A 24,145-nucleotide genomic window follows, 5' to 3' on the forward strand; every position below is an offset into this window, starting at 1 on the left:
CATAACAGTGCGTTTTAGCACTTTAATTTTTCCCTATATAGCATTACTTATCCATGGAAAATAACTAGTGTGCGTTCAATAATTTAAATATATTGTTGACCATTTACAATGGCTTAGATTAAATGATCAAAGACGAGAATGGAAGAATATTGGGCAAAGATGAAGAGATTCGAACTAGATGGAAAACATACCACGAACACCTCATGAATGAAGAGAACGACAGGAAGAGGAGAAGTGTAGTTATACAACTAAAGAGAAGATGATAGATGAGATAAGCAAGAACGAGGTTGATTAAAATTATCGAGATAACATAAATTTTATTGAAATGAGTGTCAAAACGCCTAACCAATTCACCTGGGCAGCTATGGGCAGGAAATCTAGAGGAATTAGACAAATGACACTTGTAGTGCATGGGCCAGTGGGCGAAACCCTCCCTCCCCTGGGGGAGTTTTCGCCACATGTTTTTTCTGAAACAGCAATATATCTTGAGTATTAATCCGGGTGTTACCGTTTTTTCAAGTGTCATTTACGAGAGTTACGGCCCTTGAAAGGTCATTAGGTGCAATTTTTTGTGAAATCGTTTTTGTGCATAAAATGGTTGTTTATCACCTTAAAATTGTTTCACATACAATCAATAATGGAATTTTATTGTAATTTCTCATTTTTTGCCTCATATCATAAAATATTTTACAAAGCCATATAGCGTTTTTAAATATGTGATAGCCATTTTCTCTATAATTTGAAAAAAAAATCTATTACAGTGTACTTGTTTCCCTTCAGGATGAATAAACAAGAGGGATTTTGCACTAGCACAATTCAGGCATGCTTTAGGGACATATAACACAAATTAATCCGGGTGTTACAGTTTTTTCAAGTATCATTTACAGGAGTTATGGCCCTTGAAAGGTCATCGGGTGCAATTTTTCGTGAACTCATTTTTGTGCATAAAATGATTGTTTATCACCTAAAATTGCTTCAAATGGAATAAATAGTGGAATTTTATTGTCATTTCTCATTTTTTGCCTCATATCATAAAATATTTTACAAAGCTATATAGGGTTTTTAAATCTTTGATAGCCATTTTCTCTATAATATGAAAAAATATATATATTACAGTGTATTTGCTTCCTTTCAGTGATAAATAAACAAGAGGAATTTTGTGCTAGCACAATTCAGGCATGATTAATGGGCATATAACACATATTTCTGAAAGTGTATCCTTTGGTGTAAGCGTAATTTTGTGATTTTTAGACTTAACCCTATTTCACACCATCAGTAATTATTCCTATTTCATAATTTTGGGGTCCAATGGACCCCCTGACTGTAAAAAAGCAATAAATACAATAACCCCTATTTCTAATGCATGGGGTCTAATGGACCCCCCTATCTGAAGTGAAGAAAATAATGGAAACCCCCTATTTCTCTCTTTGGGGTCTATTGAACCCCAGTGTATTTGTTCCAAAAATCACCCATTTTTGCTGGGATAATTTCGATCTCACAGAGGAGACCACTGATGGGTCTGGCACCACACACTCTACTCATGGCATCATGATCCAAGAAATAATAGAAGGAAACTTGGAAAGAAAAATAGAGCAACAAAATGTCACGACTGGAAAAACAAAGAAAAGGTCAGCAACTTTCAAACCCATCCAAATTCAGCCTTGCTTTGCAACTGGAAGAGCAGAACCTTCTCTGACTGTTTCCGCAACAACAGTAGAAAACAATCAAGAAAGACAGCTGCACCAAGATAATTTTCTGTGGGTGTTCTGTAGGATGAAGTTGAATTCAGACGGAGAACGTTTCCCTGGCTGGAAAGGTTGGCTTTCATCAACAACTCCAAACCCCCAAAATGAAAATGAAACCAACATGCCTTCAATTGTTGAATATATGCCTGTCATCAATGCTCCCATAACTGAAGCAGCTACAGTACAGAAGGTGCTACAACTATCTTTGGAGGCAACACAAGAGCTTGGTCAGCCATATACATTTGTAACATTTGACCTTGCTGTAGCAAAGAAAGCTTACGATATTGTCTGGCAAAAGCCACAGCTTTACAAAACAGTCATTATTCACCTGGGTGTCTTTCACACCATAATGTCATATCTTGGTGCCCTGGGAAAGCTCCAAAGTGGATCTGGTTTTGAAGAAATTGTGACTGAAGCAGGGCTATGTGCACATGGTTCTATGGATAGGGTTATGAGTGGAAAGAACTACAACAGGGCTATACGAGTGCATGTGTCTGTTTTGGAGGCTCTAGAGAGGCTTTTGCTTGCAAAATTTGAGCAGGACACGGATTCAAAACTCAGTAAAGACCTCATGTCTTACATAAAGGAATTCACCGAAGGAATTTCAAGCCATACAGCTAATAAAATTCTCCAGTCAACTGTGTATGCTGAGTTATTTTCCCAGTATGAAGCCTTCAAAGAGAGTGTCAGCTCAGGAAAGTACGGAAAAAACTGCACAATACTGGATCCAATACATGGACAGAGTTTGGCTTCTCCTCCAGTTTCTGCGAGCTACAAAGACAAACAACTTTCTTCTTCATATATCTTGTTTAAAAGAACTGTGCCCACTGCTTTTTACCATGAATCACCACAATTATGCCAAGTATCTCAGTGTATATTTTGTGTCACTAGCCAACCTGATTCATTCCCACCCAGGGGCAGAAGAAATGTTACAAGATAATGGATTTAGTGTCTCCAGATCAAGGACGCCTGCTGGAAGAATAGCAGTTGATATGACCATTGAACAAACAATAAACAAACATGCAAAGACAAAAGGAGGTATTGTTGGGTTCAGCAAGAGTCTTCCAAGCTATTACCGTTGGAGTGTAACAAGACACAATCGAGCAGAATATGTATCAGCAACCCAAAGAATGATCAGCAACAACAACTGTATGGATATAGACACCCACAAAGAATTGAGCCTTGCAGAAAAAAAGAGAAAGTGAAAAGCGAGTGCAAAAGATCCTCCAGGCATTTTCAGCATTTATCAATCCCTTTGAAGTTGAAGATGGTCTGGTCAGTCTAGCTTCAGGAATGAAAGTGCAAGAGGATGTTGCTGATGACCTGCTAGCCGTGGAAAAAACAGGAAAAAGATTGTTTGAAAGTTTTGTTGAAAACAGACTGAAGGAAAAGACTGTAGAATTTCACAAGCTATTAGAAAGGAACAAGACCAAGACATTTGCATCATTGAGGAAAGTGGTAACAGTGAAAAAAGACATGAACGTGGTCAAAATCAAGGCACAAATAAATTTATTTGGCCAGCTTCTTGTTTTGTCCCAAGAGCACAGTGTTGATCTTCAAAAAGTTCTTCAATATCCTCTAACACCTACTTCATGGTCGCTGGCTTCATCAGATGGTTTACCTCTGAAGACCAACAAAGCAACTCTGTTGCACAAGCTCACGCCTGACAATTCATTAATGTTCGAGGATTATGCAAAAAAAAAAAAAACAAACACCGTTTACTTTGTTGATGGCAATGCACTGTTACAAACTCTGTCAGCAATCCCAAATACATTTGGTGAAGTAGCCAAACTTACATTTTCCTCCTTACCACAAGCAGCTTGTGTACACTTTGTGACTGATACTTACATAGAAGATTCAATCAAAGGTTGTGAGAGATTGAGGAGAGGATCTTCTGAAGATAATGCATACTTGTTAAGAGGATCTGCAACAACAGTGCCCAGACGTTGGAAATCATTTCTCAGCTGCGCTGATAACAAAAGATCCCTTATCAGGTTTCTCCTCAAGGAATGGGAAAGTAACGAATATGCAAAGAAACTGAGAAACAGAGAAATCTTCTTTGTCTGTGAAGAGAGATGCACCTTACTTTACAGTGACACGGATGAATTTACCACAGCTGTACCTTGTCTAGATCTCTACTCATCACAGGAAGAGGCAGACACAAGAATTATACTGCACTGTCAATATGCTTCCCGCCAACCAAACTGTGTCAGATCACCAGACACGGATGTCTTCTTACTTCTCCTTTCATTCTCAGAGACAATTGGAAAGACCCTGATTTTTGATACTGGCTGTGGCAACAACAGGCGACAAATCAATGTCTCTCAGATAGCAAAGACTTTGTCTAAACAGATGTGTGATGCATTACTTGGTGTCCATGCATTCACAGGCTGTGACACAACAAGTTGTTTTGCTGGGCAAGGAAAGCTGAAAGCTCTAAAATTTCTTCAAAAGGAGGAAGATCTTAGAATTCTGTTCTCCAGATTTGGAACATTTAGCAGCTGTTTCGAGTAATGACTGTCTCATGTTAGAGTCATTTGTGTGCAAGCTGTATGGCAAAACCTCATGCACAAGTGTCAACAAAGTGAGGTATGACATAGTTCGCCAGCGTTTCAAAGGAAAGAAAGGTACCATCTCATGCAGTGGTGGAATTGATCTATGTCAGATGCCTCCTTGTAGTCAAGTATTGTCACTGCACATATCAAGAGCCAACTTTCAAACTCTCATTTGGAGGAATGCAGTGTGCCAGAATCCTAGCATTCCAAAACCAGAGGATAACGGTTGGCAGAGAAATTCTGCAAATGAATTGGAAGTACAGTGGTTCAAAGATGCTTTCATTCCAGATGAGTTGCAGGAAATTGTGTATGAAGAAAGCTGCACCAGTACTGACGAAGATACATATGCCGAGGATTGTAGTGATAGCTTTGACAGTGATTTCCTTGACGACACTTCAGAGGACGAAGAGGATTTTGCTACTGATGATGAGGATAGGTAATAAATTGGTGAGCAGTGCAAACTGTTAAGGAGTAAAGCATGTTTGCAAAACACATAAGGATATTGTTTTTATGTACTTACTGCATCTTGAATCAAGAATCTCTTTTGAGTATCAATTATTCTTCATAATATAACAATGCGATTTCGTTCAAAAGTCTTCGGTAATGATGCTTCACTTGGGTTGTGAACAAATTAGTCTTTTTTCATGATATATCTATTGTTTTTACCACACCTTCAACTTACTTTTAAATGTGACAACTGGACATCAATACCATGTTTAAAAAGAATGAAAATTATGATGAATTTGGCATCCCACAAAGTGGAGAAAAATTTAAGGGTTGCGTACACTTTTAGTTTTTCCTGTGACGTAGAAATATGAAGGTTGTTGTTGAGGCTTGGGCCATAGCTTTCTTCAGTGCTACATTTTTAAAGAACATGCTGTTTTTGGCCATATTTAAAATAATTTTTGTGTATAACACTGAAATAGCCCATAAGTTTAGATATGACACTTCATGAGATTACTGACAAATTGTTTCAACTTTCTGTGAATCTATATAATATTTACAAATTGAAAGCTTGTGCACATAGTTTGATAGTATATTCAATTTCCTTCAGTTTGATACCCAATTTGCATATATTTGAATTAATATTGTAGTCTCCAGAGCCTTTGAAAGAAATGTTGTCTCTTTTTTGCAAGGGGACACAACTCACTTTTTTCAAAGGGCCATAACTCTCTTAAATGACACTTATTTTTACGGTAACAGTGGAATTTGTATGGCCAATAAGTTTTATTATTTGAAAAACATAGTGGCATAAACTCCCAAAGGGGGGGGGGGGAAGGGGGGGGGGGTCCCAGTGGCCTAAGCACTATTGGTCAGGATGTTTAGATTTTTAAACAATGCCTTGGGGTTGTCTCTCGAGGACTTTACTTAGGTTGATCGAGCAGAGGTGGTGGCTTTGTTACGAGCATTACGGATGAAACATATATTTGGCGGTGAACTTCAAAGTTTCGACTTTTTTCAGTTTTTCACAGTACGTCTCAATAGGATTCAAAAGTATGATGTCACGTCCGCTCAGCAACGAGCAGCTTGGTTCTAAACAAAGTAAATCGGTACTTTGTATTCTTCATGTTGCTGGAACATTTTCACATGTAATGTGATCAGAATGTATAAAAGTCAAAACATGATCAGATTTATAATGCTTTTCTCCTTTGGATACACTTCTATGCTCGTCAGAGAAGTATTTCACAAGGCCGTCCGCCATTGTTCCGATAGTTTAGACCCAGTTATTAAGTTAATATGCGTCATTACGAGGAAGTGACGTCACGACTGTTGAAGCCTATTTGTTTCTTCTTCTTCTTCTTCTTCTTCTTCGTTCCCGTCACGTCACATGGTCAGTCCGTCTGGTGAATGAAGCCCACAGTGGTCCTGAGGTCGTCCTCACTGCCGTACAGCTTCTTTGAGTATGGGGTTGGGTCAGGCCAGAAGTTCCTTCTCAACTGGTTGTACCTTGGACATTCCATTAGGACATGATGTCCATTTTCATTTCCAAGTCCGCAGTCACATTGTCCACATTGTTTCAATTGTCTTATTTCCTCATTGTACCATTAGATGTTTGGCTGAATGTTGATGTTCTCGGTGATGATGGGACATTAATCTTTCAAGGTGCTAGACGTACTATCATTGAATAGTTGAATAATATCAGATAGTGAAGTGGCGATTTTTATAGATTCAATGGTGTCACGAGATTGATATAATTTTAGTTCTTATAGAATTAAATCAAGTGAAATTGTTTTTCTGTAACTAATGCATTTACTAACAGGCGATACTTTTATAAATAACGAAACGAATTTATGATCAGAGATGTTAGATTCGTCGATTAAAAATGGAGAGATAAAATTTGATTTGTCATCGAAATGACGAAATCAATTATTTATACCTTAATGTGTGTATATTCAAGGACGAATTGGGAGAGATTGTGGGATCCAAAAACAGTGCGGACCGCTTGGGCGTGCTTATAGTTAATGTTGTCAAAATGGATGCTAAAACCGCTAAATAATGAAATATTTCCATTCTGTTGTGTCGTGCATAAAAGTTTTAAATTCATCTAAAAATTTTAAACTAGAATTATTCTTTCGGGAATAAGGTGGACGGTAGAGACCGGATAATTTATATATATATATATAGCATGTAACCATGTTCGCATAAAGTTAAATGATCCTCAAATGATTTATTTGAACTTAACTGACTGCATGGATTGAGTCCCATATATTTGCATTCTTTTACATATTACTATAAAAAACGCTGTAACACTCGTTCTTTCGTCTTGGTCGTTGCCAGAACACACAGAGCACGTCACAGACAGCCACAGAAATCCCGGAAGATTGTTCTCTCTGACGACTTCCTGCAGCCATCCGATGTCATCTACGGTGACATTCAATATTTGTTTTCCAAACGGTTAGTTTTCGTCTCTACTGTATCTGCAAGGAAGATTTTCCACTTGCTTTGACTTGATTTGTAACTACCCTCAGTCTCCCTAAACCTATATGATATATCTGAAATTTAGTAATTAAAACAACCATCAAATTCATAATGATAGGCGTGTACTTATTTACAGATCTGATAACCCAAATTGTTATGCGCTCATTGTTGTAATAGAAATATGTACCATAAATCAACACAATATGCTGTCCACCACAAAAATTATCCATCAAGCTCATTATTGTGCTCAGACCTGCAAATATGTGCAGATTACGATACCACCAGCATATTTATTCAGACCTGTGTTTGTATGTGTGTGTGTGTGTGTGTGTGTGTATGTGTGTGTGTGTGCGTGTGAGTGTGTGTTTGTGTACGTATGTGTGTTCATACAAAATGAACATATCTTTTTCATAGCAATTTAAAACTACACGATGTTGTGAGTCTATTCTTTTCTGAATATGTATTGCATGTACTTATTCGACTTGTGCGTATTTGTAGTCAATTATTAGAGACTTTCAGCAAATCATAATTTTGGACCTAGACCTAGACTTAGACCTTAATTTATCACGTGATCGCTTAATATAGAAAGGGAATTCCTTTGTGACGAGTGCAAAAGTTTGTCACTTTGTTGTCAAAATTATTGTGTCCGATTCGCACCCTATTTATGATGCAGTTGGCTTAAAAAAAGGTTAGTACCATTTAGACTTATTGATTTATGTCGATTTATTTTCATCACCAACCTATGTATGTAATGCATTATGTATGAATTTCTTTGGGGTCCCGTAACAACCTCCAATTGTCCAGTGTCAGTCGAGTACACGATGACTTTGGCCCCTGGTGTCTGTTCGCACAGAGATGCGTCCCTCAAGAAAGCAATGAACCAATTTTCTCAGCTAACACTTGCATTAGATTATTTTCCCTGTGTTATTTATAAAAGAGGACATGTTTTTGTCAACAAATTTAATATTGAGGGAAAGTCGTCTTTGAAACTTTATACGGGCCGTACGCAGACCTAACGATTTAGAAAAAAATGATGCAAATTTTTTTCATAATTAGATTCAGATGACCCGAACTATGCTAGAATTCACCCTTAGGCGTGTCATGCGCATTCAATTTGTTTACACATAGCAGCAGACTCAAGTTTTCTATGTCCAGGGAAACTCAGATTGTGATCCCTCTGCTCGTTTTGGACTGTCGGCCAGCGCAATATTTTTGAATATCAATTAAATGCAATGAGAATGAGGTGTGAATAATGTTTAATCTCATTCACGTTGGGAAATAAAAATAAATAAATAAAATCTCCACCGAAGTGGGTGGGTTTAGGATTCGCTCAAGGTAGCCTACTTGATTTAAACTTATTTTACGAAGTTAACTAGCTTAATCATCCACGTTGAATCAAAGTGCTGAAAGAGAAAGATTGAAGCTTTTTATGCCCGACACGACGTCACAAATAAACACACACACACACACACACACACACACACACATAGGCAGAAACAACAGACCACAGGGACTCACAATGCTTCACGGACATAAAACAGTTCACAACAACACAACTGGGAAAAACAACAATCCAGAACATTCAACAAATTATAATACGTTCCCTCCAGAGGAGAGCCAATTCGAGTTTCTCTATCTATTTCTTCCCTTTTATAAACTATTTCTACAACTACTGCTACTACTGTGCGGCTGTGTGGCCTTGTGGTATGACACTCGCTTTCGGATAGGAAGTACCTGGGTTCGAGCCTCGCTCGGCACATAGTTGAGTCCTTGGAAAAGGCTCTTTACTCACATTCTCTCACCGTACTCAGGTGTAAAATGAGTACCTGGTCGTTAACAGCATTGTCTCTGTCCGAAAAAAAAATATAATATCGCGTAACAGGCGTCATGTCCCGTCCTACATGTTAAGTGTTGCTGTTGGCTGGGGACCCCTTGTAAAGCGCCTTGAGCACGTTTAGTGGATATTGCTCTAGATAAAAGCTCAATTTTTTTACTACTACTGCTACCACTACCAAAATATATTGTCTTGGGATATGACACTCGCCTTTGGATTGGAAGGTCCAGGGTTTGACTTCCACTCCCTCCCTGGGTAGTGCATTGGTGGTCTTTGAAAAAGGCTCCTTTTTCAAATTCTCTCAACTTACTCATGTTACAACGAGTACATGGCGGTTAACAGCGTTATCTCTGTACGAAAAATTGACAGGCATCATTTTTCGTCCTACACGTTAGGTGCTGTTTTTGACTGGGGACCCCCTGTAAATTGCTTTACTTTGAGCGCGTTCAGTAGATATTGCTCTTGATAAAAGCTCTTTTTTTCTTTTTTTTTTTTAAAACCTATTTCTACTGGTGGTCGTGGTGCTACGACGGCAGCGGTTGTTGCTGCTGCTACAACTACTATTGTAACACTACCAATGCTACCACCACTACTATATTATAGCCACTGCTACTACCACTAATGGGTTGTTTGTCTCAACGGCACAGTGTCTCGTCTTGTCAGAAAGGTCAAGCAATGCTAAGTGTGATCAGTGGTTGGATAGGTGACAGTGCTATTGAAGAATTTGGCTCCCGACGTTACACACATTACCCCCTCAATTTACTGTGAATGAGTACCGACTTCAGGCAGTGACGGATTGTGTATGAATTTTAGTGCTTAAAGGAAGTCAAACACTCGATTGGTACTGTATGAAAAGGGTATATGGTTCCAAACATCCTATTGGAGTCTCACCTACCATCTGCATCTGAGGGCCATTATATATATAATATATATATATATATATATATATATATATATATATATATATATATATATTATATATTATACATAATTATATTTAATATTTATAATATTATTTTTAAATATTTACCACAATGTTTGAGACTGTCTACATTAATGTTTCAGGCTTAATTCGCCATCGTCAGGACTGAGTTGTTTTGTCAACAAACGATGGCGAATTAAGCCTGAAACATTAATATAGACTGTCTCAAACATTGTGGTAAATATTTAAAAATAATAATTCGCTCCATTACTACATGTCGAACACTTTTCGTACCATATTTGTATCAAACACGATTCAATATATATATATATATATATATATATATATATATATATATATATATATATATATATATATATATATATATATATATATATATGGCTTGTTAAATCAAAAAAAAATATTAAAAAACATATTCCAAGTTTATACATATCACTTTTATTGTCATTTCATTTATAATGCACATACTGATAATTACAAAATCTATAGATTAGATGTATCTCCACTACAGGTATGTTTGTATTATCCTGTGAAGAGAAGGGGGAAAAGGAAAATTGATACTTATCACTGAAACTGTATGGTCCCATTTTTAAAAGTGTGATTAAATGCCTCCAGAAAAGCTTTGGTCAATAAATCATCTTTTAAAAACAATAACAGAAACGTTTGTATTTCTTTTATCAATTTGTTAACAAATTTAATGAACCTATTTTCTCTGCTCTATGGCTGCATCAGATAATTTTCAAACGAAATAAAGGAAAATTATGCATTCAGAATCAATTAATTTGAAATTTTATACCAACTTTACTATGCACGTTGAAATCAAGATAATTTGCAATTAACTTGATTTATATTGCCAGCAACATGTTGCAAACTATCAAACTGATATAATCGGAAGGAAAAATATGTAGCTACAATTATACCTATTTATGTTGAGATATATACCTTGAATATCCGATACATAAACGTTGAGCCTAACAGTCTCAATTCATGTTAAAAGCTGCCAGTTGCTCTTCTTCTCATTTCCCTCCTTCAGGCTGCTTCCTGTGCAGTCTCCATGACACATTTTAGATTTAGTTTCTGTAATTAATTTTTTAAAACCAAAAAGTTGTTTTTACTATATAAAGTAATTTTTCATGTATTAAAAACAAGAAAACAAAACATATTACATTTAGTGAAACATGTACAACAAATGATAGATTATATTATATTTTCAATTGCAACTGTAACATTACATGGTCAAATGACCAAACTATCAAATTATACTAATATTACAAATCAGCTACAATTAGAGTTTTATCAGCACTCTTATCCTGCCTATTGATAAATGTGAACAAGAAAGAAAAGAATAAAATATATTTAATATAGAAAATATTGGCAAGTTATAGGGTATATACTGTAACAAAAGATATTAATGCAAAATTCCTTCATGTTCAAAACCAAAAAAGCAGTTTTTTGGCATATTTTCTTGACTTCCCTATGTAAAAGTATATGCTAAGCACACTGGAAATATGAATCTATTGTATAAAGAGACAGGAGCCAATACCGATGACATGGAGTGATAGCTGTCTAAATTTAGATCATCTAAGGATCTTCGTAATAAGGCTTTTAACTTGTACTAGCATTTGAAAAAAAGTTAAATAGAATCTTTAAAAATTACAGCAAGATTTTAAAATTTGAAAACGCTTGAAAGCAAAATAAGGTTCTGTTCTCTCTGCTTAATCGTTACCATCAATACTCTACACAATGGATCAATAGGTTAGGTTAATACAGCTGAAATATTTTATAAATACTATAGAATATTTTTTTTTAATATTGAGATATTTTATAAGATACAGTAAAGTTGAAAGGTTTTTTGATAATCTTGAAGGTAAGGCTCAATGATAATAAGAACAACTCCAATAATAATAATAATAATAATAATAATAATAATAATAATATAATAATAATAATAATAATAATAATATAATAATAATAATAATAATAATAATAATAATAATAATAATAATAATAATAATGATATAATAATAATAATGATATAATAATAATAATAATAATAATAATAATATTAATTTAATAATAATATATATATTTTCGTGAATATTGATTGGTTAGTTTATTATTATTATTATTATTATTATTATTATTATTATTATTATTATTATTATTATTATTATTATTATTATTATTATTATATTATTATTATTATTATTATTATTATTATTATTATTATATTATTATTATTATTATTATATTATTATTATTATCATATATTATTTTATCATATTATCATATTCATCATATCATCATCATCATCATCATCATCATCATCATCATCATCTCTATTCATCTATTATTCTATATTTATTATTATTATTGTTATTATTATTATTATTATTATTATTATTATTTTATTATTATTATTATTATTATTATTATTATTATTATATTATTATTATTATTATTTATTATTATATTATTATCATTATTTTATTTTATTTCATTATTATTCTATTATTATCATTATGTTATTGTTACTATTATATTATATTACTATTATTATCATTAGTAATGATATTATTATTATTATTATTATTATTATTATTATTATTATTATTATTATTATTATTATTATTATTATTATTATTATTATTATTATTGGTAATATCATCATTATTATGACCAGCATTAGTGGTATCATCGTAGTCGTAATACGGATGATGATGATGATGATGATGATGATGATGATGATGATGATGATGATGATGATGATGATGATGATGATGATGATGATGATGATGATATTAATCCTTTCTTTAAAAAATATAGCATCGTGGAGAACATTGTGCTTATTTGAGTCAATAAAAAAATTGATACGGCGCACAACTCTACTGAAAGATTTGAAAATTAGAAATGTATTTTTTACAGATAGATAAACAGATAACTTGGTTTCATTTTATAATTTAAAGTCAGTTTGATAGTTCGTTGAGTCAAACAGATAATATCATAAAATATGTACCGACGACACTTGGCTCCCAAAATCAACTAATTTTGACACTGTAAAAAGTTGTCAATTTGCGTCATCTATTTATGACATCAAGTATTATTATTACTTCCTTTGTGTTGTTGATTTAGCGGTGATCAGTTTTGTTATGATTTGTTTGTGTGTGTGTGTGTGTGTTTGTGTGTGTGTTGTGTGTGGTGTATACATGTGTGTGTGTGTGTTGGCATTTTTCAGCAAATCGTGGCATTCATAGTGATATTATTCACTTGATCACATGAAGCTATTTCAGTCGCCATTTTGATTCTTTTTTTACTATTAGGGTTAGCTCGAAGTGTTATTAAAGGTGCTTGGGTGTTTGTTTTTCCATAAGTTAAGTAAAGGGGAGACATTCCGAAAGCTCCTACATCCCCAGTATTCTTTAAATTTGTATTTTCACCGTTGATATTTTGTCAGGCATTTATTTATTCAGTTTGTCATATAGAAGTATTTTAAAAACTCTAGAACAAACCTTGATAGATTTGTGAAAGTTTAAAATTTCCTAATTTGACCATTGTTTTGATTTTCGGCCGCCATTGTGATTTGTTAAGTATTGAAAGGTAGTGCAAAGCAGTCCGAAAGCTGTTTTTTCCTATTAGGGTTAGCTCGAGAGGTTAGTCATAAGTGTTATTAAAGGTGCTAAGGTGTTTGTTTTTCCATAAGTTAAGTAAAGGGGAGACATTCCGAAAGCTCCTACATCCCCAGTATTCTTTAAATTTGTATTTTCACCTTTGATCTTTTGTCAGCACGGTGGTAGAACAGCACATTCAACGTTCAAAATTCCAATTCCAATAACGGACAACAGCACCTGTAGCATCAGTGGCCAATCAGACACAGCTAAGTTACTGAAGAGTAGTTCTCTCATAATTTGGGATGAAGCACCTATGATGGACAGGCGTGTGTTTGAATGTGTGAGCAAGACATTTTGTGACATAACAGGTAGTTCAAAACCTTTTGGGGGCAAAGTGGTTGTACTTGGATGGGATTTTCGGCAAATTCTACCTGTTGTTAACAAAGGAAGTGAAGCCGATATATTAAGTGTCACACTTAACAAGTCAATTATTTGGAATTTTGTCACCATTTTTCACATGAACAAGAACATGAGGGTTACTGATGACAATAACTGTTTTGCAAATTGGCTTCTCCGCATCGGAAATGGTACAGAGCCGGTTTTCAGCGAAATAGGAAAGTATTCTGTTAAATTACCTACAGCGCTATGCCTTCCTGAAAATGACCCAGAATGCTTGATAAATGCTGTATACAATGATTTGAATCTGAACTTTGCGGATGAACGTTATCTATCAGAGAGAGCAATTTTGACTTAACCCATGAACATGTTGACAAAATAAATGCAGCCGTTCTGTCCAGGTTGACCTCATCAACTGAACAAATTTACCGCAGTGCTGATTCCATTCAAAGTGACTCTGACATCAACTTATACCCGATTGAATTCTTGAACGAACTTACACCTCCCGGACTTCCTCCACATGCATTACATTTGAAAGCCAACACGTCAGTCATGCTGCTTAGAAATATAAATCCTAAATCAGGCCTCCTAAATGGCACCCGTTTGTTAATAATTAAATTAGGTTCAAAAGTGTTAGAAGCCAAGATAATTAGTAGAGCTAGCGACATAGTGTTTATCCCTAGAATCAATCTGACGACAACTGATTCAGGCTTACCATTTATTATAAATAGAAGACAGTTTCCGGTAAAATTGTCATATGCAATGACAATTAACAAGTCTCAGGGGCAGACATTAAGCAAGGTGGGGATTTTCTTACCACAACCGGTATTCACACACGGACAACTGTATGTTGCTGTGTCACGGGTCAGAGGCTATAGTGGCTTACACTTCATATTGGGCCACACAGAAAAATCAACCGAAGAAATACCAAATTACACAGACAACGTTGTTTACCAATCTGCCCTCATTAAATGATGGTGAGTACAGTATCGAATGAAAATAGTTCTTTCCCCGCGAAATTGCGGGCTTTTTACGAGTAATAATAATAATAATAATAATAATAATAATAATAATAATAATAATAATAATAATAATAATAATAATAATAATAATAATAATAATAATAATAATAATAATAATAACAACAGTGATAAACAAACGAAATTTTACTAATATTTTATAAATTAGGGGAATAAAAGAAGATTCCTCATTATCATGACATGGGATTAAAATATTAATTATTGGCTTGGTGTCCGTGATCAAGGTGTAGGTTTGTGAAAGATGAAAGTGACTTTTTAAAAATGTTAACAAACAATGTAGATTGAGAACAAATTGTAAACATTGAACATTATTGCAATTATAAATTTTGACCTCAGACAACGTTTTAGCAAAATTGAATCATGTCCATCATCGGTCTTTTGTTACCATAAGATCAAGGCGTTTTTGCTTGGAATCAAATTATTTTTTTGGTCTTTTTTTTCTTTACACCTTTTTATTGGTTAATATTTTTTTTTAATCTTTCATTTCCATTCATGATTTATTCATTATTTTTATTAATTTATATATTTATTGGCTCAGTTCAATCTTCGTTATCCAACAAATGCAAAATTAACTATGAACACAATAGATTTTTCATTATATTTACCAAGTAAGTTACAGATCAAGTACAATGATATTTGTAAGAATCCAATCAGTGTAGCAAATTGTCGTAAAATCCATGTACATCTTTTGGCAAAGTTGGTTTTATCTGTTGTAGATGGTTCTATTTCTCTGTAGAGTATTTCCTCTCACTGGCGTAAAGCCGAGTTGGGTGGTCAAGAGAAGTTGCTCATTGAAGCAGATTCCAGTTGTCAGGGTGGTTCAGTTTAAACAGAATATTTCTATATGGTTCACAACGAAGGGCTCTTAGGTCAGTAACAGTTGGGTCTCCTACCATCTTCCCTGGACTGATTAACGTTAAGGGTGTTACTTCATCAAATGACTGAAATAAGTCATATGGCAAGTAATGTATTTTGTATGGAGTCGTGTCTTCATTCTTACGAGACATTTTTAAACTTGTAATGTAGTCAGATGGAGTGAAAATGTCACAAGGTCGGCCATTTTTTGTCAACTGTCTTTCAATCGCTGCATGTATGGAGTCGCACTCCATCTGAGTATGTCCTTTCTCTAAATACTTATGTTCGACTGTGACGCCATACTTCCTTGCAAAAAAGCTCAACATTCTTGTTCCTATTTTGATAGATGCATCCATCGCTGTAGATTATTAAATTGATGTAAATACCAGCTATTAATTTTGCGCATAAGTAGTTGTAGAGGCAACTACACAACTAGTTAGCGGTTAGACCTCCCGCTACTTCATGACAAACATAGCAATCCACTTCAGAACTCCCATATCAAATATCGTGAAATTGTGAACTGTCAACTTAGTCCTGTCATAAAGTGCAGAGGCTTGAATCTATGGAGATAATAAAACAGCCTGTAGATCCATTGAGATCAATGACGTATCTGTTACTCGTTGAGCTTTATCCTTTTCCTTTTCACTCCGAGCTGTGTCCCATTTTTAGCGATAAGAATTCCATGCCATTTCATCAAGTTTCCACTTTCGTGTTTGAGGCATTCATCGCATTTGTCTTTTCTTAGCTTAAATAAAGCCATGTTATTCTTTTCAAAAAGCTGCGTAAAAAGGTCGACCAATACCTGTGATGCCATCCTCGGAGCATTTATCTTTATACGCTTTGTAAATGTCTGTATAAGACCTGAATACGCGCTCCACGTACAATTTATTTGTCGATTTCCGGCAATAGTGGAAGTCATAGTGTTGATTTTTTTTCAAAAACTGATCAACACAATGTGTTTTCTGTATCATAATGTTGCGATCGCTTCTTTTCGTGGCTTGGCGTTGCATCTTTCATGCACCAGCTCTGAACAGTCCTGTCAGTTAGTGGGAGTGTGTCCAAAAACATACTGATTTCCTCACTCCATTTAGTTTGAAAAAATATTTTAAAACTGATCTTCTCTTAGTAGAATTTTCCGACGAGCGGATATCGACATGAAAAATATGCTGTCTGTCTTCCTCTGTTACTTCGATACACTTGGTTCCTATTCCCTTACAATAACATCTTTGTTTCAATATATTCGCTTCCTTTTCAACATATTTGCATTTCTTTGATGAATTGCATTATCTTCCAAACATAAAATTATCCGGCTTGTCTTTTTTGTTTATCATCAGTTTTGTTACATTTAATTAGCCGATCAGTTGTGTTTACTATTTGGTCATCTGTCGTATCCAAGTGATTCATCTGAGTCGTCTTGGATTGTTTGCTCCTAGAAATAAATAAGTAACATTGACAATACGAAGCCTTTGGAATGATGATTATAATCAGTTTAGTACATATTTATCATCTAGCACCCGTATGCATTTCTGCTTGTATTCTTTATGTACTTTTTCTGCATTACGCAAAGACTTATAATCACATTTTTACAACCAGTTACCAGGAAGGAAAAAGACGTGTGCAGTTAAGATTAAAACACTTGAAATAGCTAGATCAATTTGTCTTACAGGCATAAAACAAAACAAAAGAAACAAAAAAGATTAAAGCTGAAAGACTATAAGTCTTCATAACCTTGTATTATTTATGGAAACAAATTTTCAATACCTTGATCAACAGTTTTATGTGAAGTGTTTGACCCAATGCTGTCCGATAGTTGTTCATTTATTGTGTTGAGGAAGGTTTGAGGTCGATCATTGTGGTCAGTTTGAGCTTGTATTTCGAAGTCTGGTTGAGGAACAAGAAAACAAGCATTCTATCCAATAAAATCAGTATGTTATCGAATGGCTTCCTATCATAGTCATATTTTATCAAAGGCAATGAATTAGATAATCAGAATATTAAATTAGGTAGTCATTTGATAAATGAATATTCGGAACTGTTTCACTAACGAACTGTGTTATATTTGACTTTTTAATTCAGAACTGAATCATTTATTTGTATAACAATGTTACTATAAATTGTTTTTGATTATCAATTGAGATTATAAATTTTAGATGCGTACATATATTTAACAACAATATTTTCACTCCACAGAGACCATTTAACTAGTGTTGTTTTTTTTAAAATAAGGATTGATTGAAAAATGTTTTATACCTTTAATAGTATTGTCCGCCTCACCAGTGCAGCTGTTATGTGGTGTAGCCTGTATTGAATATAAATCAAGATCGGTCTCTAGCATGGCTGAGTTGGAGGTTCCAATCATTTATCTATTTAATGCAGGAGAAGGGCTGTCTGGCGGGGACATAGACTCCTCGAAATGGGGGAGAAGTTGCCAGGTTTCTCCACCAGCAAGAGGTGGGGACTTTACACCAGTTAAACCGCAGAGCAACTGTTTGCACGGTTGTTATGACGAAGCTTCCGGTGGGTTTGCGACGGTGCACGAGTGCGGCAAAGAATGTCGTGATTGGGTGGATCCTCATGACAAAGTAGTGTGAGCACCACTAGAAGTTACTGCTACACTCAGAGAATCCAGACAGTTTACAATAATTTCCATTGGTTCGTTAAATCTATGGATGTGAAGTAAGAAAAAATATATTAATTACAGTAATGATGATGATGATGAAAATAATAATAATAATAATAATAATAATAATAATAATAATAATAATAATAATAATAATAATAATAATAATAATAATAATAATAATGATAATCATCATCATCATCATCATCATCATCATCATCATCATCATCATCATCATCATCATCATAATAATAATAATAATAATAATAATAATAATAATAATAATAATAATAATAATAATAATAATAATAATAATAATAATAATGATAATAACCCTTTATTGCATAATGTCTAATATTTTAGACGAAGTTCTCATGAGGGTTTGATATTAATATACAACCCATTTTACCAATGCTATGCTTGTAGACACTTCTTCTACCTCTTTTTCACAAAAGCGCCAAAAGTCACTCAAGGGAAATAATTCATTTTTTCGCTGTTGCGTTTTGAAGATGGCCTCTGACAACAATCGAAGGTAAGCACATTTACAACCATTTATATCATTCAAATAGTTATAAAACCCTCTTAATACCATGCCTATTATATAATATACATACTAAAGCTTATTATGGCCGAACATAAAGCATTAGATTGTGACAGTTATGTTACAACGGCATTTTATCTCCAATGTCTAAAATATTGCACAGCATGCATATCGGGTATGTTACTAAAAATAGACATGTCTAAAATATTACACATCCTGCAAACCGGACCTGTTACTAAAAATAGACGTGTCTACTATTTTGCACATTATGCACAGAGGATAACTAATACATAGTAACTTGTTTAAGTGTTTACCTCTTATGAATTTGACCTAGTCTACTGTTGTGGTTTGCTTGATTAACTTATTACATGAGCAAATAAGATAAGTTTATAAGTAGAGAGGTGGGCCTTTGGCCGACCAACCTCCGCTGCACGTCCAACTCGCCTTGAGCATGCATTCACGTAAAATATAAAGATTTTTTTTAAAAACCTACCTCTGTTTCAAAAACTAGCATCTTTCAACTTTCTAAGAAACATTTTGATTTTTCAGAACTTTAGTTCGTTAAAAAAATACCGGCCAATCTGACCCGTTGAGTCGAATGAAAACGAAATTTTGTTGTTTACACGGTTCAAAGGAAATGTCGTAAATAAGCTTTCATGGACTTCCTGTGTTGTTTTTACAGTGTCACGTGACCTTTTTGAGAAATTTGTCGTCTGCTACAAATAATTAGACCGGTAGGGGGTAGATATTTTCGTTGGCGAAGAGAAAAAGTGAGTATTATTTCTTGGACTTGTAGAGAGGCCTAGGGTCCACCAGCAGTCAAGTTGATTGAATAAAAGAAAAAAAGGCCTTTTTTATCCGCCGCCACCACCACCGTGAGAGTGGAAGGGGGGGGGGGGGGGGTGCATGCCGACGAGAGGGAGACGTGTCGATTGGTGACCTTGGTGACGTAGACATCTCAAGGATGCTGGCAGTTGCAGTTGCAGGTGTTCTTAACCCCTTAACAGCGAAGCTAATTTTTTGCTTTTAGATAGTAGTTTGCTTTTATCTTTATTATTGTTAACGGGGAATACAGCGTTTCCACCAAGAGAGTAGTCAGACTATCGCAACTCGGACTTCAATTGTCTATAATAGTTTTGCCGTTACTTGTCTTTTGATGATAGAAGATTTGGTGTTAGGTCAAAGATCGAATTTCGCCGCTAAAAGGTTGCATTGCTACTGGGTTTGCTCTTCCCCCCTACCCACCTTTTTTTTCTTCTTTTTTTTTTCACCTTAGTATTGTTGATTGCTGCTATTTCCTTTTTTATGATTAGCAAGTGCCGTAGGAGTCTCACTGGATGCAGGAGTACTGCAATTAACCCTTTGCCAGTGACACTGATTTTTTTTTTTTTCAAATAATAGTCTTCATTTATATTATTTTTTTAACGCAGAAAAAACAAACGTTTCCACCATAAGAGCAGTAAGAATATTGATAAAAAGCGTTTTGAGCACGTTGGGTGGATATTGCTCTATATAAAAGCTCAAGTTTTTAAATTGTAATTTGTTTTTTGTCTTTTGATGAAAACGGTAAGATTTTATTTTTGGTCCAGGTAAGATTGATATTCGCCTTTAAAAGGTTAAGTTGTTTTGTTTTTTCAGTTTTTTTTTGTTTTTGTTTTTCAAATGCGGATACGCTGCTTCTTCCTTTTTTTTTCCTCAACTGGCAAGCTATCGCCGTACTTACCCGCATGGCTTGCACACACAAAAGGATACATCTAAGTCACAAAACCTTACATCCAGGTCACAAAATCAGACAACTAGGCCACACATCAAGACATCTCTGTTTCGTTTGTTCCAAGATAGCAAAACAAACCAGACGTCTTGGAGTTCGAAAAAGCTTTCCATAAAATATTTGGTATTTGCAAGACCCCCAGAAACCAATTCCCTATACAGCTCTTGTGCACGGTTACTTATGACCTTGATTTCTTTCGTACCCACCCCCCAAAATCCCACTTATTGTGTGGTATAGGCAGAACACAGTAAATAGCTGGACTGCCACATGCGTGACTAAATTGGCCAAAGAGAGAATCTATACTTTGGCATTAGACACCCATTACCTGATGTCTTGGTTTTTAATCCTAGCCTAGTGAGAGAGAGAAAACAAAACAATCATACATGTATCTGCAAACAACAGAACGTTTTCATTTTACATTGAGATGGGAAGGGGAAGGGATAACATTATGACGAGAGAGAGAGAGAGAGAGAGAGAGAGAGAGAGAGAGAGAGAGAGAGAGAGAGAGATGGGCGGGGGGGTGGGGGGATAGTAAGGGGGAATGGGTAAAGATGAAAGAAACAATGGGTTGCCTGATGACGTAGATCAAAGGATTGTTACAGCGGTGTTCACGGAGCGTACTTCGTGAAATTTTAACCTTTTACAGTGACACTGATTTTTTTCTCCAGATTGCTTATGCAGAATAAATCGTTTCCACCAAGAGAGCAGTAGTAAGAGTATATTTCGACTCGGGCTTCAATTAAACTATAAATCGCAAAGCTTGTCTTTTAATGATAACATTAAGACTAAGATCTGGAGTTTGGGGAGTGTAAGATGGAATCTCGCCATTAATGGTTAAAATTGTTTTGATTTAAAAAAAACAACTCACACACATACACACACAAACACACACACACACACACGAGCGCGCGCGGTCACGACAGCGAGGACCATCACTGACAGAATGTTGCAACGGTAAACCGGTTTACGTGTACATAGATCCTGAGGCTAGATGCCCCGTTACCGTGTACGTAGGCACTCCCAAAAAAAAGGAAGAAAGAAAGAGACACACACACACATACTCACACACACACACACACACACACACACCAGACACACACACCACACAGTCTCGCATCCTCTACGAACTAATTTTGCGCACCAATTTTTACTGCACTTATGCACCAAATTGCATACCTATCTAGGGACACTTTTTTCCGTATCTTTTTCTCAATAAACTTTTTTAAAAACCTTTGTTTTGCGCGGCTATTGCGCGGCAGGCGGATGGAAACTAGGGGGCACCAACCTATGGGTCAGACGAGAAAAACACACGATTTAGCGAGGATTGAATCATTAAATATTTAGGATATAATTTCAAACACAACTTTTGAAATTCATCAAGGATTGTCTAGTACCGAATGTTTTTTTATAGAAAACAAATGTATCTTCAAATCTAAACTGCTTTTGACGGTAAGCGGTAAGTTTTTATTTATTTTTCTGTCCAAACGAATTATTTGTCCTGGTTATAGAAGCTAAGTATTGGTAACACCGGCGCAGCTCTCTATAAATAAATGTATTTTTGAATACTTTTGTATATCTTTTTTCGCTCAAGCTACTTGTCTAAAAGGTCCAAATGTTGTTTTTTTTTTCTTCTCAGTCTTCGTCCTAAATCCAGATTTTATTCTGGAAACGAGGTGCTTCAAATGTTTGAAAATGACATACCAAGCGACAGTGAAGATGAGCGTCTTGATGGAGATGATACGGATAACGAGCTAGATCCAAACTTTGAACCTGCTGTACCCGATAGAGATGATGAAACGTCTACAACTAGTGACGAGGATGATGATGATGGCCAATCTCCTGACCATTCTTATGTTGAAGAATGCGATGATGACTTGAATGACCCAACTCAATCACAACCAAGCAAACGGCAAAGGTGAGAGAATAGTTTAATCCATTATTGAATAAAAGGCGAATGTTGTCCCTGCCATGTATACAACTCCCCAAAGTGTGTCAGCGAACTGATTTGTTTGGCTTTATCGGCTACAAATACATTAAATTAACTAATGGAAAGGAATACTTCTCGAGCCGCAATGAAGGGCAAAAGGGATCAAACTTGTTGATTTTTAATTTGAAGTCTTATAATGTTTACTAATCAGTGCTTCATCCACAGTGAAAAGTAAATTTTTTAATGTATGATTTTCTTTATTTGATTTATAATGGTACGGTATCGTTTTCTTATTTTGTTTTTCACCCAGAACTATGGTTGATGGGGCACCACTTCCATTGGGTAAAGAAAGATCTTCCCGCCCATGTAAATCTGGAAAACCACCTGATTCCACGAGGGAAGGCTGCTGGTGCTACAACAATCATGGAGATGTTTCTGGCACACTTTGACAATGATGCTTTTGAACTGCTTACCCTCGAAAGCAATAGATTCATGGACCAGTGTGGAAGAACAAGGTGTACCAAGATCCATGTGCAAGAATTGCAAACATTTGTTGGTATTTGCATGTACATGAGCATTGTATGTTTACCTTCTAGGAGAATGTATTGGTCCCCGGGCACTAGGCAAGTTATTGTTGCAAATGCAATGACAGTAAATAGGTTTGAGGACATTATGTCATTGTTTCATTGCAATGATAATACCCTTATGAAAGGTAAAAGTGAAGTCGGTTATGACAGGCTGCATAAAGTAAGACCTCTCATAAACATTATAAACCGATCGTTTACTGCAAACGCTGAGCCTGAAGCATTTGTTGCTATAGACGAACAAATGATACCGTTCAAAGGCCGTCATGGGTTGAAATGTTATATGATGAAAAAGCCTAAGAAATGGGGTTACAAAGTGTGGGTGCATGCGGGAAGGTCAGGCTATGTCCATTGTCTATAATTTGCTGGAGACAACACAGTGAATCCTGTCGAAAATGTGTCTCTTCCTGTAGGTAAACCGGGTGAAGTCGTGTTATCCCTCACACAAAATCAACCTGAAAACTCTTATATTTTTTTTGATAATTACTTTGCTTGCCCTGAACTTCTTGTTGAGCTGAAGGAGAGGAAATTGAATGCCACATGTACTGTAAGGCCAAATAGAAGTCGTAAGTGCCCACTGCTTGCCATGAAAGATTTGAAAAAACGTGGTAGGGGTTCCTATGATTATAGGAGTGATAGTGATGGCACCATTCTATTATGTGAATGGTTTGATAATAAAATAGTCTTAGTGGGATCAAATATTCACGGGGTTGAACCGACTCATACTGTTAGGCGATATGACCGTACACGTAAGGAATATATTTACGTCAAGTGCCCTGGTCTTATAAAAAATTACAACCAAAGCAT

At 35.3% G+C, this 24,145-nt stretch overlaps 2 protein-coding genes across 5 annotated transcripts in view; one reads left to right on the top strand and one right to left on the bottom strand.

Moving 5' to 3' along the window:
- Positions 1-24,145, top strand: part of LOC144979021 (metalloprotease TIKI1-like) — a 316,998-nt gene that overhangs the window by 199,824 nt on the left and 93,029 nt on the right. For 2 of the 3 annotated variants that reach the window (XM_078925638.1, XM_078925643.1), the window contains exon 8: positions 7,079-7,195. The exons of the other annotated variant lie outside the window; for it this stretch is intronic. In XM_078925638.1, the coding sequence (XP_078781764.1) occupies positions 7,079-7,195 (117 nt within the window). The remainder of the gene's footprint in view (positions 1-7,078; positions 7,196-24,145) is intronic. 3 annotated transcript variants of the gene reach the window in all.
- The window catches only part of LOC144979035 (uncharacterized), a 28,775-nt gene continuing 15,041 nt past the window's right edge, over positions 10,412-24,145 (bottom strand). Inside the window, exons 2-6 of one of the 2 annotated variants that reach the window (XR_013646637.1) lie at positions 18,146-18,558; positions 17,657-17,776; positions 13,763-13,915; positions 10,939-11,073; positions 10,412-10,523 (exon numbers count right to left, since the gene is read on the bottom strand). Coding sequence is in view for 1 of the 2 variants with exons in the window: in XM_078925657.1 (XP_078781783.1) it covers positions 10,982-11,073; positions 17,657-17,776; positions 18,146-18,254 (321 nt within the window). In the remaining variant the exon portion in view is untranslated. The remainder of the gene's footprint in view (positions 10,524-10,938; positions 11,074-13,762; positions 13,916-17,656; positions 17,777-18,145; positions 18,559-24,145) is intronic. The other variant, XM_078925657.1, reaches the window with a different exon arrangement.

The sequence above is a fragment of the Berghia stephanieae genome, chromosome 1 (assembly GCF_034508935.2).
Source record: "Berghia stephanieae isolate SIO BIC M18660-M18661 chromosome 1, UCSD_Bste_1.3, whole genome shotgun sequence".
NCBI lineage: Eukaryota > Metazoa > Mollusca > Gastropoda > Nudibranchia > Aeolidiidae > Berghia > Berghia stephanieae.